A 20,252-nucleotide genomic window follows, 5' to 3' on the forward strand; every position below is an offset into this window, starting at 1 on the left:
TTTTTTTTTTTTTTTTAATAGGAACTACACAAACCAGGGTAAATGACACAGAAGGCTAACCAAAGTTAAGACTCTGAATACAGACCATAAGAATTTGAAGAAAAGCCCAGGTTAACAGTGAAGAGTGAAATTCTGCTGTCAAATATGCCTACACAATTGTGGGGAAAAAAACTGACCTAATATATGTAAGACTGCTTCTAACCTCTTGAAATAATGAAAGTTTACCTAAGATGGAAGTTCTGAATGTTCACATTTCTGTAAGGAGCAGTTTTTCTTTGACACCACAGCAGCAGCCCTTCTTTGGCAGAGGTCTCTGTAACAGACACCAGAGTGTAAGAAGATGTAAAAAGAGCTCAAGTAATTCTTTTCTTCTCATCTTAATGGTGGACATTCATCAAAAACTGGTTAGCATAAACTAACATTTAATCCTAAGAGATAGTCATGCAAGTGGACTAGAGAGGCTCCATCAGGACAGAGACATCAGCTCAAATGGAACAACTCAGAGTCCTAGTCTGCATAGTATTTCTGGAATATTAGGAGTTTAAGAAATTACATTAATTGGACAGCAGAAAGTATACTTGGAGTAAAACACTGAATACAAATGTAATAGAACTAAGCATAAAAAATTCAGTTGGTGCCTACATGAAACACGCTTGTGCTCTCAGTCTATTTGCTTATGTAAAAGAATAAATTCTAAATAAATTATCTTCGTTATTTGCACACTGTAAGCATCTGAGTCAATGAGACTTCTAGGTCTACAGTTAACATTCAATAAATTATAGCCAGGACAGCATGCTAACCTTGAATCGGCACTACTTCTGCTGAAAACTGAGATTAGTTTCTAGAAATTTAGACTTTTCATGGGCTAGACTTGTTTTACAGAATACTGTAACAACAATGCACTTTTTGGAGACAGTTACCAAGTGAAAGTTAAGAAAAAAGCCTGAAGCAGAAGAAAAAAACATGCTAGAAAGATATAATTTCACCAGATATATCTGCGAAAAGGGTTGAAATGCACAGGTCTAGAAAAGCATTTTGGAAATAGGACAACCACACAGAATACAGCATAGATTCAGGCCACTGAAACTCATGAACATAGACTTGTTTCTGTCTCTCTTGTAACTGAGAAACATGCCCAGAACTTCTCCATTATAGTAATTATTTCTTCCCTCCAGAAATGTATTTTGTCACAAGAGAGGCATATCACTTTCTGTGAAAAAATAATTCTTTCTTAAAGCATTCATTGCACTTGTATACTATCTATTTAATAAAATTTTAAAACAAATTTCCTGTTTCACATGGTAACATTATACTTACCTTCCACTGAAATATCTTGAATAGCAAAGCGAAGGATGATGGTCCAGATCATACCCAGTGTCATTTTCACATTGCCATCAACAATTTCTAAGGTGGAAAAAGATAAAATCATATTTTTTAAATGCATTTTTTTTCTCCTAAACATATGTATCTAGTAAATATGTTACATTTCTACCATAATTTATTGCCTACACAGAGTTCACCTGGATTCATTTTTCAACAGACTCATGTTTCTGCTACCCTGACTGTAGGACTGAAGATTACTGAGGCTATGGTCCCTTTATCTCTTCCCTGCTATAAGCCTGTTCTCCAGCTATTTGCAACCATCTCAGAAAGTTACCTTTCAGATTGACTTCTATAGATATTGCCAGGGGGAAATACATATTTAAAGCTTAAATACTATCAGCCTTGCTGTTTTCACATATGAAAGAACTGGGAACAAAAAAATGCTTTTACACCAAATTGTAAGAAACTACAGAATATTAGCATTTTGAAGTAGAAAACAAGAATTTGTCAAGGAGACAGGAGTTTTTAAATTACTTAGAAATCTACAACTCGGATTACCTCTTAAATAAATAAATAAATTAAATGACATTCACAAGTCCACCAATATTACTTTGGCCCTTGTGAAAATTCTATCTCTTGGTACCAGCACAGGCTAGATATGAAGAACAGCTCAATAGACACAGCACCTCCGGAGACTAAGATACATAGCTTCCTGCCAAGCAGTTTAGAAACATGACCACAAGATTGTAGATGTATAGACATCAGTGTTGTAAGACATGTTTATATATCTTTAATACAAAGTGAGATTTTTAACCTTTTTTTTTTTTTTTTTTTTTTTTTTTAAACTCTCTCCCACAGCAGCAGGATGGAGTGCACCCTCAGCAAATTTGCAGATGACACCAAGCTAGAGAGAAGGGATGCTATCCAGAGGGATCTGGACAGGCATAAGAGATGGACCCATGCCAACTTCATGAAGTTCAACAAGGCCAAGTGCAAAGTCCTGCATCTGGATCAGGGCAATTTCAAGCACAGATACAGGATGGGTAAGGAAAGGCTTGAGAGCAGCTCTCAGGAGAAGGATTTGGGAGTGGTGGTTGATGAAAGACTCAACATGAGTCGGCAATGTGCGCTTGCAGCCCAGAGGGACAACTGTATCCTGGGCTGTATCAAGAGAAGCATGACCAGCAGGATGACCAGGGTCAATGGAGGTGCCGCTGCCTATAGCAAGGGGGTTGGAACTAGATGATCATAAAGGTCCCATCCAACCCAAACCATTCTATGATTCTATGACTTTTGCGTTTTCAACTTGTTTCAAGACTGCTAGAGTCTACAGGATGCTAGCAATAGACTTTTTCCAACCTTTCTAACAGATACTCGGGCATCCCTTCAGCCAATCAGAATCCAGTGCTCCTACATGGTCTGTAATACTAATAGCAAAATCACTTCAGTTTTTCAACTACAAAAAAAATATATCACCAAAACACTTAAGTGTGATTATAACATGAAATCAGTCTGCAGATACTTAGAAGAACACTGTGAGACTATAAGAAGAGTCCAGCACTGACAGGGAAGGAGGTGGGAGGATGACAGAGGGGAACTGCAGGCTGTCTTTCCAGTCACTTTGCACCAAATGAGCAGTGAGGCAAGGAAGGCACCAGCTGCTCCCTTGCCTGAAAGCCACTTCCAGCCCCACACAAGAAGTGGAGCAGCTGTGGCTGCCTGTGGGTCCACTGATGTTCTCCTGGGGTGGGAACAGAAAGAATTTCCTCAGTCTAACACGGAATGCTGAAAGAGGTGCCAGAAGGAACTGAATTCACTTTGCTACTTTAAGGTTGCCTGAATCCAGGGACAACTTTCACAGAACAAAGCAGCTAGTAGCCCCAGGACGTGAGATACACACTAATTTGCACTAGTGTGCAACAGAAGCTGTCATTTGAAACTATGGAATTAACAAATGTGATAGGAGACATCTTACCTATCACTTGTTTATGCTTTGTTAGTGTGATAACTCAACTTTATAAATGAATGGCTAGTTTTCTGCTTTTCTCACTGGGTTCTACATTCATTTTCCAGAATTCTAACCTAACTTTGCCTATCTTCCATGCACTATTACTATCTTATTTGCCTTGAAAGACCTCAAGTGTCTTCAAATCTCAAAACTTAATTAGGGCTCACTGCTATTTCTTTCCCCTCTCAGCCTTGTGGTTATGTATTTCACTGCATTTTGATCAGTATGAAAAAAAATCCACCCCAAAACAACACATACAAAAGACATGAAAAAGTATCTAAACAGAGGGAAAACAAAAATCACTGGATGTTGAAAGGTATCAGTGTTGAAAAAATAATAATGCCTATAATTTTTCTCTACAGGTCAGTAGAAGACTTTCTAATTTTTTTTTCCACAGTGCTCTGGCAGGAACACAGCTCCTACACCTCACATATGCAAAGCTACAGCTTTCTGGGGAAGAAGTATTGTTGACCTATTAGAAAAGAAAAGGAGAGATGGGAAGTGCAAAAGGGGACAATAAAAACTACCAAGATAAAAAGATAGGCAAAGCAATGTGGCAAGGTTTTGTTTTTTAAAATTCTGCCTTGATATTTGGGTTTGATATTATTTATTTTTTAATCTAACCTTCTTTGCCAGACACACATCATTTGGTATTCTGTATTCCTCCCTCCTCCCCCCAAGAAAAAGCAATGCAGCACAGCTTCCCTTTAACAGGATACTTATCTTTTATACTTATATATCCCTTTGTTCTTTAGGATGCAATTACCTTGCAAATTGAGTCCACTTGTAGTTTTTTGTTTGTTAACTTAAGGGAAAATATCCTTCTGGACTACTAATGGTTCATGAGGATTATTTGCATATCTTTAGCTTTAGCTTTTTTATGAGCTTTTAGCCTCATTTTAATCAAGGGAGAGAAATGTTCTTCCACAATGCAGATCAGAATAGCTGAACTGGACTTTTGCTCTGCATCACAGTTAAAGGTGATCACCTCTCCCTATTCATTCCTCAAACAGCCCAAGGAAGTCAGCCTTCAGAGCACTAACAGTGGCTCCATTTTGAATGCCAGTTGGCTCTCTTGGGTCTATGTGCTCTCCACTCAGTATTTCACACAATAAAACTTGATCTTCAACTGGTTTAGATATAAAACTTTAATGGTCTGGAAATTAAAAAGTATTCCAGATATCCATGTAACTCAGAGAATGCCAAAACTGATGGGTGTAGACAAGCCCACATGGCTCATGCCATATGGATGGGCAGTAAGTTAAGAGGTTAAGGATGTTCATAACAATACACACTACTCAAGAAACCTGCATTCTGCCTCCTTGCTGGCATTAATTTCCACCCTCATACTATAATGAGTGTCCAGCCAATAATGCTGAAAAAAGTAACATAATAAAAAAGAGGGGGAATGCATTTTAAATCCAGATCAGGTTACTGATCCAATCCCCAGGACAGCTACAAAAACAGTTGTCAGCCCAAGTGCTAGGGTAGGGCAGAGAAGTGTGGGAGCAAGAATGCAGGACAAAGGCGAGTAGGGACTGTTTAAACAGGTACTGGTGCCAGAGGTCCTACACCATGAAACTATATCCAATCACATGCAAGACTACATTGCTGCATCAGCAAAGCACTGTGCTGTAGAGAACTTTAGCAGTAAGGATGTGATAAACTTAATAGGGCACTAAGCATGTCTTGGCCAAAGCTAGCTTTGTGTTCAGCCTGTTTAGAGTAGGAGGGGAAGGCACACGAATCTATCTGTCCCTGCCCACACAGATGTAATCTAATGTGCATTAGTTGCCATACTTGAGATTGTGCAATGTCTTACAATGACAGGTTTCTCTTTACTTGTAAGCTATAACAGTAACACCGTACTTTTCTCCTGTGCTTCCTTGCAGGAATTTAAGATAGTTTTAAAATATTAATGAATGAAGCTTTACTTCTAATCCTCTCTTCTTACAGATTGAGAATTCCAGAAGCAAGCAATAAGAGCCCACGGCACAGCCAAGAACATCCCCTTAATCTCCTCCCTTATTGTAGCCTGTTGTTACATGCAAGAAATGTTAAAGGAATGGATGGACATCACCTTACAGAGTATCTGTAATGGGTTGCTGCTCCTTGTCACTCCTCCCTTCCAGAGGGAATTACCTGTTTTGACAGTCTAAATTCACACCAGATGCTTCCAAGGGGAGCAGCAGGATTAGCTTAAACTTTTTCAATGTCTGATCTGAGGTAACACAGGCGCTTTCCTTTCAGATGATGCAGCAAGTGCTCATGTGCCACTCTCTACTTTGGGCACCCTGCCAGAAGCAATAATTAAGCAAAATGATGGAAATAGGAGTGCAGAGGGTATGCCCGCTCCATTCAGCAGCAGATATGAGTTGATGCATTTCAGTTTAAATGCTACAACCTTGCCTGAAGAATTCAGGAGTGAAAACACTACCTCACTGGGCAAACCATGATCAGAGAAGGACCACAAGGTCACCTTTTGTTACACTCTTGTTCTCTCTCAGAAAGGGCTGGAGTCCCAGCACAACAGGACAGAAACTAACATTCTTTTGCTCTATAGCCTGTATTCTCAGTATTTCCACACCAACTATCAGACAAGCTTCTGTATGTTTGATTTTCTTTTCTATAAACTATCTCTTCAGTACCCTCTACTGTCTGCTTAATGCCATGTCATTCTTAAAACACCCCTAACCACAGAGAGTTAGGGTAGCAGCAATTTTTTCCATTCCACTTCATTTAACTCAGCTGCACCTGGCTGCCTGTACAATTGATGGAGGGGGACAAGGACTTCTGAAATTCATTAGAGCTCTTCTGAGATCTGAAGTGATTTTGGGAATTGCCTTTCTTTTCCCACTGTACTAGTTTTTACTGGGATAGAGTTGATTTTCTTTATAGTATCTTGAATGGTACTTTTTGTTTTAGATTTGTAATGAAAATTGCATTGACATGACATAAACCATAGAATGGTTGGGGTTGGAAGGGACCTTAAAGATTCCCACAGAGCCAAGGTCTTTTCTGTTTCTCACACTCCTCTGCCAGCAAGGAGGCTGGAGATGCATAAAAATTTGGCAGAGAACACAAGGGACACAGCCAGGACAGCTGATCCCAGCATACCATATGGTGGCATGTTCAACAATAAAAGTTAGAGGGAAAGGAGGAGTAAGCAGGGACATTCAGAGTCATGGCACTTGCCTTCCCAAGTAACTATTATGCTCTGTTTCCTGGAAATAGCTAAACATTTGCCTACCAATGGAAAGTAGTGAACAAATTCCTTATTTTGCTCTGCTTGCATATGCAGCTTTTACTTTACCTGTTAAACAGTCGCCATCACAACCCACCAAGTTTTCTCACATTTGTCTTTTTGATTCTCTTCCCCATCCCATTGGTTGGAGCAAGAGAGCGGGTGCATGGAGCTTGGCTGGCTACTATGAATTTAAACTACAACACCCACTGATGATATAGTCCCAGAAATGTTCCTGTTATCCATCTAAAAATAGATGGCATGGTTTGGGACTCAGATGGCCCACACACTTCAGACACCAACGAATTAAGGGTGAGTCCAGACAGTCCAAATGTTCTGCCCTGAGAAACTCTATTTCTTCCAGAGTTTGGAGCACTAGATCCAAAGCCAGAACATATTTAGTGAGGGCTAGGTAAATCTGTTGTAGAGTCATCAAATGCTAGGAGATTTTTCCATTGCTTCTACAGATGCATGGACCAGATAATCCTACAGAGTCATAAAGAGAGTGGCCAGCAGGCTGACATAGGTGATCTTCCCCGTCTACTCTGCCCTGGTGAGGCCACATTTAGACTACTGTGTCCAATTCTGGGCTCCCCACCTCCAAAAAGACAGGGATCTCCTAGGAGGAGACCAACAGAGGGCCACAAAGATGATTAAGGGCCTGGAGCACTTCCCACATGAGGAAAGGCTGAGTAACCTGGCTCTGTCCAGCCTGGGGAAAAGAAAAATGAGAGGGGACCTGATTAATATTTATAAATATCTAAAGGGAGGTAGGAGGCAAACCGTTGAAGCCAGACTCTTCTTGGTGGTGCATAGCGATAGAACAAGGAGTAATAACTTAAAGCTTGAATATAGGAAGTTCTGTACTAACATGCAAAAGAACTTTTTTAAGGTAAGGGTGATGGAGCACTGGCACAGGTTGCCCAGAGAGGTGGTGGATTCTGCTATGGAGACAATGAAGACCCACCTGGACACCTAACTGTGTGACCTACTGTAGAGCACCTGCTTTAGCAGGGGGGTTGGATTCAATCTCTTGAGGTCCCTTCCAACCCCTGCAATTCTGTGCTTCTGTGACCTTTGTCTTTTTTATAACATCATTTGAATCTCACGGAAGGCCTAGGTTCACTTGCAGTCAGAGCCTGTCTTCCTTTGCTCAGTTTACGTTTATCAGAATTTAACTAGCTACATGTTTTTATTTTAATACTTGCACAGCAGAACATCAACAAAGTAACAACTTTATTTAATAAATTCCACCCCACTTTCTTCATATGTTCAGTCTCTCCCCAGCTGCTAGAATTTCTTTTGATCACTCCCTTAACCCTACATTTGAATTTTAGAAGCACACCTGCCATACACATAATAAAATGGAAGTAAGTCCCAGCTCCTAATGGTAAAAAAAGACCTGATTCGATAAAGCATACCCTAGAATCCAACCTGATTTCTAACATTTATTTTTAATAACATGTAGGAAAAAAGAAAGCTCAAAATGAACAAGCCACCATTTAAACACCCACAGAAACAACTACAGACGAGTCAATTTAACGTCAAAGAGAAACAAATCTTAGAGCACAGTCATGCCCCTATCCCTCCTCAGGCGTCCACACATTTCCATCTCTTGTTCTTTCAGAGATATAAGCCATCCATAGATAGCTAGCACAATTTGTACCAGGGTCTCTATCTAGACTTCTGCAATGTGAGTGCTTAGAACCTAAGTTAGGTCCACCGTCAAGCTCTATTACATACCTTCTGCACCAATGGACACAAGTTTCACTCCTTTGCTGGCAATATAATCCAGAGCTTTGTTGACATTAGCAATTTTATGGAAGCGCATTTTCCCTCTGTCTGGTTTCGGTAGTCTTTCCCCTACAGGATAACAACATGAATGTGTTTATTGTTATACACACTTGGCTACAGACACTCAAATGAGTGGAACTCAAGAATGAGCATGCTTTAAACATTGAAAACATCTGGAAAGTATGCAAGTGATTCCTGCTTCTAGACCTCTAGTTCACTGTTACCATCTACTTTAGAGTACTTGATTAGTCAGAGGGAAGGATATTCTCATCACCATTACTTGCCTGACTATAAAGAAAACCTGGACTCTATCCAGAATAGCCATAGCATCCTCTCAAGTCTGACCAAGATTAATAGCTTTTAACATCCTTATTCAGGGCAGTAGATCAGCCAATTTCAGAATATAAATTGACATGTTTGGTTGAATTTACATTCTTAGATAATCATGAAAAACACTTATTTTAGAAAATATGATATTTTACAAAGAATGATCGTTTTAAAACCTTATCCACTGTAATCTCCTGTCAAAATGTAAACTGCTCTTCATGGAAAGTCTTCTTTCCCTTTTTTGTCCTCATTGTGCATCTAGAACGTGAGCTATTCCCTTCCCATTCAGGGGCATTTTGAGTGTACATTTGTGACTGCATCTTTGAACAGTAGAGAAGCAAACATAGCAAACTTTAACCAACCTGAAATAACTTCCAAGAGCAGCATCAGTTTGAGACCATTTCTGAAGTCCTCCTCAATGTTCTCAATCTGTGTGCCTGCTTTCCTGAGGTGGGAATTGCACCAAGCTGTAAACGTCTGTAATAGTAAATAATAAATAAATAAATAAAACCTTACCAACATCACATTTTCCAAAATAACTGCTAAGCCACTTGAGTAAACACTGCAACAGAGACTTCCACAGGTGTCTAAGAAATTTAGATGTACAACACCCAATCATTTTATACATCACTGAGTTCAAAATTCTTATCTCAGATTATCACAGAATCACCAAGGTTGGTAAAGACCTCTATGATCATCTAGTTCAACCATCCACCTACCACCAGTATTTCCCCACTAAATCATATTCCTTAGTACAACACCTCCAGGGACAGTGACTCAACCACATGTAATTACTTTAAACACTTAAAGATATCCTAAATCTCAATTTTCATTGCAAAATTTTGTTTAGCCTCCTTTCTTCTCACCTGCTGATCAGACTATTTAATTTTTGATCCCAGAAACAGAATAGGAAAGAGCAATAAACAAAAGCAAAAACCTTCCTTGAAACTAAATTATGTATACAGTGGGCAGACTACATACTTTCAAGATTTCAAGATTCATACTTTCAGATTTCAAGACGATACAGAAAGAATATTCAAAACTGGCCTACTCTTAAAAGTGCAACGTTCTATCTACAACATTTTCTTTGATTCATTGTACACAGAGGATTCTTGCAGCTTGCTGGGTGCTTGTCTCAGAGCTCTCACAGTGATAAAGAACAGCTTGCAGGACACGTGCGTTATTCTGGTACCTGCAGCTTTATCTCTGCATATCTTTTTCTTTGGGTTCCTTATCTTCATTCCATTTAAAGGATCAGCTGGGCACCTACTATGTGACCAAAATGCAAAATTTTGCCCCAGTGTGATGGGAACTGTGGTCATTTTGTGAAGCACTGAGTTACAGACAAAATGCAGGATGTACTGAATATACTGGGAATATAGTCAGTCAAAAAAGAGGATTGGCTATAGAGTGCCAATTTCAAATAATCCCAGTAAGCCTTTTGGGATCACCATGACAGAAAGAAGGAGCACAACTCCACACCTAACAGCAGAAAAGAAAATCTGCTCATCGTATTTAATACAGAAAAATAAGAGCATTGAGTCACAGAAGCTCACTGAATATTGGTGGAAAAATTAAAAATTTATACTGGATGTTCCAGCACTGAGTGGAATCTGTAGGTAACAAAACAATCACTAGATAACATCTCTTCTCTCCTGATCTGCAGATTTCCACACTTTTTCTCAATACTGATCATTTTATGAAGACACTAACCTGCCAGCATTGCTATGATATAAACAGAGATGCTACCACTGCTGAGTCGAGCTGTTTTCGATAAATAATTTTATGTCAGTTCCTTTTTTTTTATTGGCTGCCATTTTACATCTGTATGTTATTTACAATTGTTTCCAGCAACACTGGGGTTTATCTTTAGATAGGTTTATCATTCTGAATGATAAACTTAAGAGTTCTCTACTATGCCTCCTTTCACAAGACAAATGAAGTTCTGCTGAAGCACTCTACAGATTCCTTATTAGAACTATCTGTCTTAGTACAGTCTAGATTTATCTTCTTTATCTAAAATAAGAGATTTAGATCTTTTATCTACACTACAGTTTTTCATTTTTTTCCCACCGAGCTCCTATTTATGAAATGCTGCTATCCCTCTGTAACAACTGCTCCATGCCTTATGGAAAGTGTAAATGCAGAACATTACAGCAGACTCTTCTGCATATGGCCTTATAGCCTGGTGCCTTCCAAGCCGGCTTACTTTCTTTACTTAAAGATACTTACAGGAATATTACTTAAGGAATCATTTACAATTTGTTTCAGTGATGCAATCAGTTGACTTAAGTATTAAAGCTACCTCAAAATTTCACTTGCAAATTTTAACATTTTCTACAATTCACATTTCATTTAATACCTCACGCTTCCCTTCTCATTGTGATACCACTTGTTCCAAACCTGAATTCTCACCACTTTGATTTTAACACTTCTATTAATAGTTATTAAGAAGCAATTCAAAGCACGTTTAAGTTCTGAAGATCAAGATACAGCCAGCATACAGTATCCTGCAACTTTGTAATCCATTGGGATTTAAAAGCTATTAAATGACTTACACAAAGCAAATTCCTTTTTGTGCTGGACACATCTCAGAGTATCAGATTGCTCAGAGAGATAAGGCAGGACTGAAGGCACCAAGTTGAATACCAGAAGCCATAAGTACTTAGAAAGCTAGATATTTCTTTTTAGAATTTATTTACCAATTTACAATAGATGACTACAAAAAGACAAACATACAAACCAACTCCTCCTTTCTAAATCTATTACTACCAGAGAAATTTAGCTGACAATATTGGACAAGAGACTACAGAGGAGGGGATGTAAGGCAGGAAGCCAAGAGATTTGCACACCCTGAAATTTTCTCTTAATGCACTATAACTCCATTGCTGTCACAGGAATATTTTGGAAAAGCTAACTAGAAAAGGGAGCACAGTTTATGTTCTGTGCCTACTATATTCTCACTGTGAAGACTGCCAGTATTTTGACCTGTGACTGCAAAGAAAGTACCAGAGAAAAATAAACATATCTGTCAATTTACTCAGGCCACTTTATTTTACAAGCACTTTACAAGTAGAACTGCAATCAAAGGACAGAAAAAAGAAGATAACCCCAATTAACTATCAATCAATTGCAGCTAATGCCAAGAAATAACAGGGTATGCCTGCCCCATAGTACGAACACTGCTATACAGGCACAGTGAAGGATGTGCTTTAACAGAAAAAGTGATACCTCTGGGAGCTCAACTGTCATACATTCCTGAGAAAGTCCACACGTGCATTTTCATGTGGGTGTAATGATAACTTACTTTTGATAATGTTTCAAAGCCAGAAAAGTAGAAAGGTACTATAGTAAGAAGATTCGTATGTGCCTGTGATAATAGGGATAAAGAGAACTGAGACAGCACCAGTTACTATCCTCTCCAATACAGTTATCCGTGACATAGGTCATAAGACAATTTGTTGTACATGCTGAAGATATAAGGCAAATTTCTAGTTGGGCAGTGACAATGAGTCTAAAATGTACATCACCAAAATAACCACATAACTTTCATGAGGATATGCACAGAAGATACTCTCCACAAGTTCAGGAAGATTTATCTCATTTACTCACTTGCACTGAAAAGTGGATCTGGCCCAAAAAAAGTGTTGGAGACCTATATCCTTTTTAGTATATATAGTAGCTCATAACAAAGGTTAACACAACTTTTCACTCTTTCTAACTCAAACCAATTTGTCTGCTAGAATAAGTTTTAAAAATCACATTGACTTAAAAATGCATGTTCCTGCATCCCTGCCCCCCTACCAGAAAGTCAGCTGGTCTGAGTAAGCCATTTGGTTTTTGTGTGTCTAGTCTTTCTGCAATGTTTCCATAGAAAATATAGAAAAAAAAACAGTTTTAATGTACGAAATTTATTAAAAAGATTGCATTAATAGGAAGTGAGATAATTTCTGTTAAGAAAAGAGTATAACTCATTTGCAGCAGATGTTAAACTCTAGTGCCCAGAGCAGGAAACCACACCTATAGACAAATTGTTTCAATTATAACCATTCAAACATATTTGTGTGCACGTATAAATAAATAAATAACACGTGTGTGTATACATATATGTGTGTGTGTGTGTATACACACACATGCATGCTGTCCCTAATTATCTCAGTCTAATAGAGTTGTTTCTTAAGACAGTGCTTTACAACCCTTCTCCTAAAGTAATTTTCCTCTCTGCTTGTGCTAGCTGGGGGGTTTCATTACTTCCAGTCTAAATGGGATGCAGTGATTCACTCTGTAGTTATAAGGAACATCACTGTGCTCAAAGCACACAGCAAGAGAGCTACGGAGAGCTCTGCCAGAACATTCCCACAGGCAAGACTGAGGTTTCCCCCTTGAAGAGCTGCCCATATGCCTGTTATGCATGTTTTAAAACCTAAGTCATGATCCTGCAACATGACCTCCTAGCTTCTGTGTCCACACAGCATTCTAATGACTTCAGGATCAGGGCTTCTTCCTGGGCTTGAGATACTGTCTGTGTTGGCCCTCATTCTCTTAAATATTTAATCCTGATCCCTCCCCCCCCCCCCCCCCAAAAAGAAAGGAACATGAAGGTGCAAAACAGTAGAAAATTGTTCAGCCTTGATAGACCAGTTTGATGTAAACCAATGACTGACTACACATGACATCTATTAGATTTTCTGTAGATCCACCTTTTGCTCATTTAGTGCAGAACTATATCTTCCTGAACTGAAAATAACAAAAATATTGCATCTTACTGATTTGAATCATTATTAACTGTCCCCTGATTTCCCACTGCAATAGATGGTATGTTTGTAATATGTTACATGTTAGTAACATGGGACATCTTACTAAGACAACTAGAATAACTGTAACAGAAGAGAGAGTTCACCATGTACAACTCAATTGAACTAAAACAGACTCAAGCACAGTAACAACTCAAATGAAGCACAGTGAAAGTATGGTGAAGAATGCCATGAAATCTAAGGTGAAGGAAATGTTCAGCATGTCCCAAAAAGCCATTAAAAAGAAACCCTCAAACCACTGGCAGTACCTCAAAACCAGATTCCTAGGAACAACAGAAAGCATATCACGAAACCATCTAACAAGGAATGTTGATAGAAGTTTTATCACAAGATCCCCAAATATCAAGTTGAGTAAAGCTCTTCCTGCTCCAGCCATCCCTCCATATAGCTGAACATACGGTGTCAGAGATAATATGCTGATGTACTTTCCACTACCAGCAGATCAGCTCCTAAAGGGATATCGCCCCAGTTCCTTTATTTTATTTTTCATTGGCAACATCATCCAAGGGATGGGATGCATTCATCACACAGAATACAGTACAAGTCACTCTTCTATGTTCTGCTTGCATGGAGCAGCCTGGGGAAACTTCAATCCTTAAAAAGCAGGTGGTCTAATCCTGTGTAAGTCTAGGGTTTCCTGTAAAATATGTGACTCACTCCTAGCACTGAATGATTGCATGTCTGTTTTACAGTGCTCACTATTAAAAAAACAACCAAACAAAACCAAACAGAGCATGTAAATATCCCTTCAAGAATAATCTGGCAAGCCTGAACCCTGAGAAACGTTAAGATTATTGAGCCATTTATTACGAAGTGATAATAGAACTCTTTCAGAGGAGACTACAAAGAAAAGTTACATCGCCCTGTTGGCAAGAAAACTCACGAGATAGCAGGATGTAATGGAAACTCAGCATGGGCTTCTGCATGCACTGTCCTCAGAAATGAAGATGAGGTTTCATAAGGCCTTTATAGAGGGGGATAAAATAGTTACAATATTGTTTTACTAGGAACAGGCAGACAATATCTTTTATCAGATCACCTGAGATGTCTGGAAAAGACAGAGAGGTGTTGAGGCAAGAAAGCCTTAATGTATGAAACAGAATAATCAGTCCTGAGCATGAAAATTTAAGTAAGTCTTCATAGAATTCAGGACTTCAGTGGATCATTCGTATAATGCTACTGCTGCTCTGTTTCCTGAAGGAAGCTCCTTCCTTTCTCATTACTGTTGATGATATCATTTATGAAAGTTTTACAGCAGCAGGTGCCAAAATGATCCAAGAATGTGAGTTCTCAAAATGTGAACAATGCCACAGGATTGTCTACTCAGGTATTTTTTATCACTTGTAGACAGTTTTGCCTATTTCAAACGTATCTTCAATCGGAAACGTTGACATTAAAAAGTAGGAGTACATGTTTAAAATCCCATTTGAAACCAAAAAGTGTACAGGATCAATCTGTAGGGCAATTATGGTCCAAATCTATTTTCCATGTTTGAAATTTCAGTTCACTCAAATAAGAAAACCTCATCCAAGAAAGTGATATAGAAATAGAAAGGACAAGTATCCAATAAAAATCTTTAATCTATAGAAGTTCAAAATAAGACTAATTATTGTCTCAACTATTTAAGAAGTCACAACAGAGAAGAGAATAAATCAGTTCTCTGCATTCAAGCTAGCAAGGAGTCCTGAGCTTAAACAAGGATGAGAAAGATTTACATCAATTTTTAACTCTATAAGCAGAATAATGGAAGAGATCAGTTGGGTAAATGTAGAATCTTTCTTCTTGGAGATTATCATTAACACATTGGTTAAATATGTCAAGAACAGTATACTTGTTTCTGCCTGAAAGCAGAGGAATAGACTAAATGCCTGCCCAGATCCACCCAGTCATATTTCCTACAATGTTCATGGAAGAATCCCATCCTAACTGACATCTACACTGCAGCCTTAAAAAGGGAAAATAGCTAAAACTAGCTTTCCTTCCAGGTTCTGTGATAAAGAGTCCCTAAGACTGCAAAATAAGAAATCACTCAGGAGATGACAATTACCATTTAGGAATCCAAGTACTTGGCATGTAACAGATAGCTGTAAACCCTGTAAATCAGGGTGTTTTTTCTGCAGTGATCCTCCCTTCCCTCTCCTATTTTATGACCCCTTAATTTCCCTTAGGAAAAAAATACAGTACTGGGGGAGATCTGGCAGTGAAAACGAAAAGGAAGTGGAAGGGTGAAGATAGAATAATAAAAAAAAAAAACAAAGCTGAAGAAATGCAACAGAATAAAGAAGATTCAAAGTTAATAGGCAGGAGAGTGGTCACAGAAAGTTAAACACAAACCAAATTAAAATGAAAGCAGATGTAATGACATATTTTTTGTGTACATACAGTGCCCAAAGTCTGTATTATGATCCTGAAGAAGAAGAAATTGTGATGTTTATGTCTCCTTTCTAACTTTATGACACCATACATCAATTAACATGTATATATATATATATATATATATGCATAAAAGCTGAACATTTCATGATCCATGATTTCTTATATGGGACTATAAACCACTTAACAACAATAGGAGCAGATGTTAGACATAGTTGAGTACTTTTAAGTGTCCCATGTCTGTATTCAAGGATAATGAGAATCATAAACTCTTCATATCCCACAACACTACTGCAGTGAAAATTCACCATGGCTTTCAAAGTGCTCAAATGCTATCCTGAAAAAAATCCCAGTAAAGAAAGAGTAGTAAGAAAGATTTAAAAAATTGATAGAGCAATGTCGTGTAAATAAAAAACTCTAAGAGAACCTACTGTGAACACAAGAAAAATGGCATGTAGTAATTGCCAATATCTTCAGTATCTATTCTCAATCATCCACATTTAGTTTTACATTTAAAAAATCAAAGTCAGATGTTCAGTACAAACCAGTTACTTACTACTGTAAATCTAGTTGCATGCCAGTTATCTTTCCTTCCTTACACAGTTCCTGAATTATAAAATGTGCCAGCTATTTGCGTATGGAGAAAAAAATCACTCAGGGAACTGTTAAGAATAGCAATGACTGTGAATAACCCCACAGATGCAATTTGAGAGCACATTTTTACAAATAGAAATTGCTTTAGCTTTCACCTCCAGAATGAAAAGTCACTGCCCCAACCTCTCACTAATAAGGCCAGTTTTGGGCATCTCCAATGAAGCTGCCATTTCTGGTCATTTAAATGATGGGGACACCTGTCCCCTCAAGAGCTAAACTGGGATTACAACTCATCTCATAGACACTATGCATGTGTTATCAACCTTGTCAGTTATTCACCTGGCCTGGTTTCAAAAGAGTGACCTAAAAGTGAAAGGTTCCTCCCAACCATACAACCTAACCCTATAAATTATATGTTCAACTTCAGTACAAAGCTATTTTCTAACATGAGTTGAAGTACAGGAGCTACTAGAATATTGTAACTAGACAGGTTTGCAACACTGGAAGACTTTTAATTAATGTTTTCAACACCTTCCTAAGGATTGCCAAGGGGCAGAGATTTGCAAGGCAGCTTTTTCTTGGTGGTGAACAACTATTTTTGCAGTTGCACGAATTCTTGAAAAAAGCTGGTCACAAGCAGCATCCAAGTAACAATCTCTTTCATAAGCTTTCATCCAAGAGCCACAAGTTGCTGTCCTACTGCAGCTATAGATAATTTATTCTAGCTAGAATGAGGAATAAGGAGCAAATCCCTTGCTGTTTGCAATGATCTTACCTCTCCATCTTCCCTCCTACTTCAGTAAAAATACATATCACATGATTTACAGTTATACACTACTTTTCTGATGACTCTATTTTCTGTGCCTTCTATGTAAAGAAAGAGCATGTTAATATATATTCATATCTCCTGGTGACCCTTGTTATAACAGAATTTATATATCAGATTTTTTTATTATTTACCACAATTCAATGCATTAAAATGCTCAAGGTACAAGATTAGCACTATAGAATGATAAATAAATGGTATCCTCTGTGAAGTTTTGAAATTACTAACAGATTTCTGAGTTACACTGCCTTCATATTAAATTGTTTTCTGTAATGAGAGTAAGACAGTCAGTGAGTAAAGACACAGAAGGATTCAGAGAATCCTTACATATCCAGTTTTTTGGACAACTTCTTTCAAGAAGTCAAACTTCTCCATCCAAAATCCTCACTCCACAGTAGAGGTGAAATAAAGGCATTCCTACAGATTGAGAGTTCCAAATGCATTATTAGGAGGGCTCTATTCACCTCTAAAATTGAGTGACTATGCAATGTCTTACAGCTTCATCTACATTTTGCAAATTTAAAATACTAGCTAGCAAAAGAACTCCTACTTTTCAAGCCTAAAAAAAATACTGCTGAAAAAAAAGTATCTGTGAACCAAGCTTATTGTGAACTTCTGTTGTTAAACAGAAGTAAAGCTTACAAAAAAAAAAAAAGGCCTAATAGAACACTACAAATTGAAAGTTTTTAATACTCTACTTTTGGTCAATGGCTTTTATTTTCAGACGTTGATATTGTATTTACAACACAAAAAGTTGAATGCAGCAAATGTTCTGCCAAATTTTATAAAAGCTGTAGTGGACTTCTCTTAGAATCCATGCAACAAGGACTGCAACTTCGAACCAACGCATGCTCGTAAAGCATCACTCCTTCACACACTCACTCTCTTGTTCTCTCCAAGCTTTTATATACAGACCTCAGATGAACAAAAACTAAGATAACTCTGATACTCTTGAAAACATTCACAATTAATGGAATAGTGAGTTATTTGCATTCTGGTGCTTTCTGGATCGATTTTGGACAAAGTAATATTTGAGAGGTCTCAAGGTAAATACTAGTTAGAAACAACAGCTACGGTTAGTGAAGACTTTTTGGATCTAACTGTTGAGAAGAAGCACACAGAAAGAAAAATGTATTTAGCACATCAAGAGACCAAAATATCAAAGTAAAAGTTGAACAGCTTACAGAGTCAAAAGAAATTCACTCATTTCTATATGGTTCAGAAATAATTCTGGAGCACCATGCTCCATGCTCTGCATTACAAGAGTATCAACAATAAATATTCAGCAAAGGAATTCACAGAAAAATTCCAATAGAACTGAAGGGAACTTTTTCAGCAATATAAAAACCTCTAGGACAGCCAATTTTCCATTTGCTTGTTTGTTTTTTCTCTCCCTCTGTTCTCGTTTTCCAGCTTTACGAATGGTCAATTCTTTGCTAATTAGGAAACCAAAATATAATCTCTTATTATTGCCACTCCCTGGTGAGATTTAAGAATGGAACATAGGTAATCCAAAAAAATATCATGACTACTGTGGTGGATCTGCAAGTGACAAACCTGCAGGTGTGCTTTCAAGGTGAGTTATATGTCCTTTATCTTGCTAGAGGCTTTCTCTTAAGTATATTAAGCAATGAACGTGCATAACCACTGTAATATCGGTGCCAAATTAGCCTTCTTATGTGACTGTACTTCCCACTCTTCATTCAAGACTCCATTCCTTCTCTCCCCAACTGTGCCCCAGAGTCCTCATCCTGGTTTCCTAAGAGTATTGATGGTTAACATTTTTGTTTCAGGAAATACATATTTAAATGACTAAATCAATTTAGGATGAGATGAAAGAAACATTCACGCATCCATGTAGTGAGGAAGGAACTAAAGGTATGCCCTCTGGAAATAGAAGGATTAATTAAAAGTAGGCTAATCTAGGATTTAGTTGACTGGATTTTCAAATGTCTTTCCCTTGCTTTCTCTGTTGATTTACTTCACCATGCTATCTTTACCCACTAATTATATACCACACTGCCAGGTAAGTAAATCCATTATGAACTGGTCAATATTACCAATCCAAGTGGGATATAAGAACGTTCATTTTTAAAGCACTTCCATAAGTATAAAAATACATCTTCCATATTTTTGATAAAATTAAAAGGTTTTGAAAACTTTTGAATTGCACATATACCAGCAAATACATCTTTGTATTGCTCTGACATCAACATATGATGGAGAAAAAGTGATAGTCATAACCTGTGATATTTACATAGTAAATAATGTCTTTGCACTGTTATGTAGTAGATTTGAATACCATCAAATCTAGTTTCACTTGTAATCTACACAAAAGTTTCAGCTGAGCTTCTTGCAGAGAAAGGAAAACCTTGCACATTAATTTTCAACCATATAGTGAAAAGCATCTCTCTAACGTATATGCCAAGTTACATTTCTCAGTGAACATACAGTCTCTCCGTGTTATATTTTTTCACTACAGTACATGATGACAAGGAAATAACACTCCTCAATTTTGATTCTGTGTTTAAGAACACATTGTTTAAAAAACTGATTGCTGTTAAAGGTACTACTTAGGTATGTTGGGCTTATGTTTTAAACTCTAATGCTTTTATGAGCTACAGAGTAACATTCTCTAAAACATTCAAAATATCCTGTAAGTCAGAAGACATCCTCAAAAATTTCAGAGTTCCTAAATCATTTTTACTGATATTCTCATAAGAACAGATTAAAAATACCAAAACATTACTCAGGTTCTTTGGATAGCTTGATTATAAATGGATACAGAATTTAACTAACATGTTCTCAATGGCTTAGCTAAGATGGGTAAATAACAAACAATGGAGGTTGTAAATCGCTGAAAGCATAAACTGGTTTAGACAGTACAATTCTGTGATAAGATGCTTTGTCAATTAAGCACACAGTGCTTTGTTTATAGCATGTCTGTCC

General features: G+C 37.7%; 1 protein-coding gene across 2 annotated transcripts in view; it reads right to left on the reverse strand.

The window, feature by feature from the left end:
• Positions 1-20,252, reverse strand: part of ACTN2 (actinin alpha 2) — a 76,906-nt gene that overhangs the window by 34,248 nt on the left and 22,406 nt on the right. For both annotated transcript variants that reach the window (XM_046938534.1, NM_205323.2), the window contains exons 2-5: positions 9,059-9,173; positions 8,319-8,438; positions 1,318-1,404; positions 226-313 (exon numbers count right to left, since the gene is read on the reverse strand). In XM_046938534.1, the coding sequence (XP_046794490.1) occupies positions 226-313; positions 1,318-1,404; positions 8,319-8,438; positions 9,059-9,083 (320 nt within the window). In that variant the 5' untranslated portion in view covers positions 9,084-9,173. The remainder of the gene's footprint in view (positions 1-225; positions 314-1,317; positions 1,405-8,318; positions 8,439-9,058; positions 9,174-20,252) is intronic.

Source organism: Gallus gallus, chromosome 3 (genome assembly GCF_016699485.2).
Source record: "Gallus gallus isolate bGalGal1 chromosome 3, bGalGal1.mat.broiler.GRCg7b, whole genome shotgun sequence".
NCBI lineage: Eukaryota > Metazoa > Chordata > Aves > Galliformes > Phasianidae > Gallus > Gallus gallus.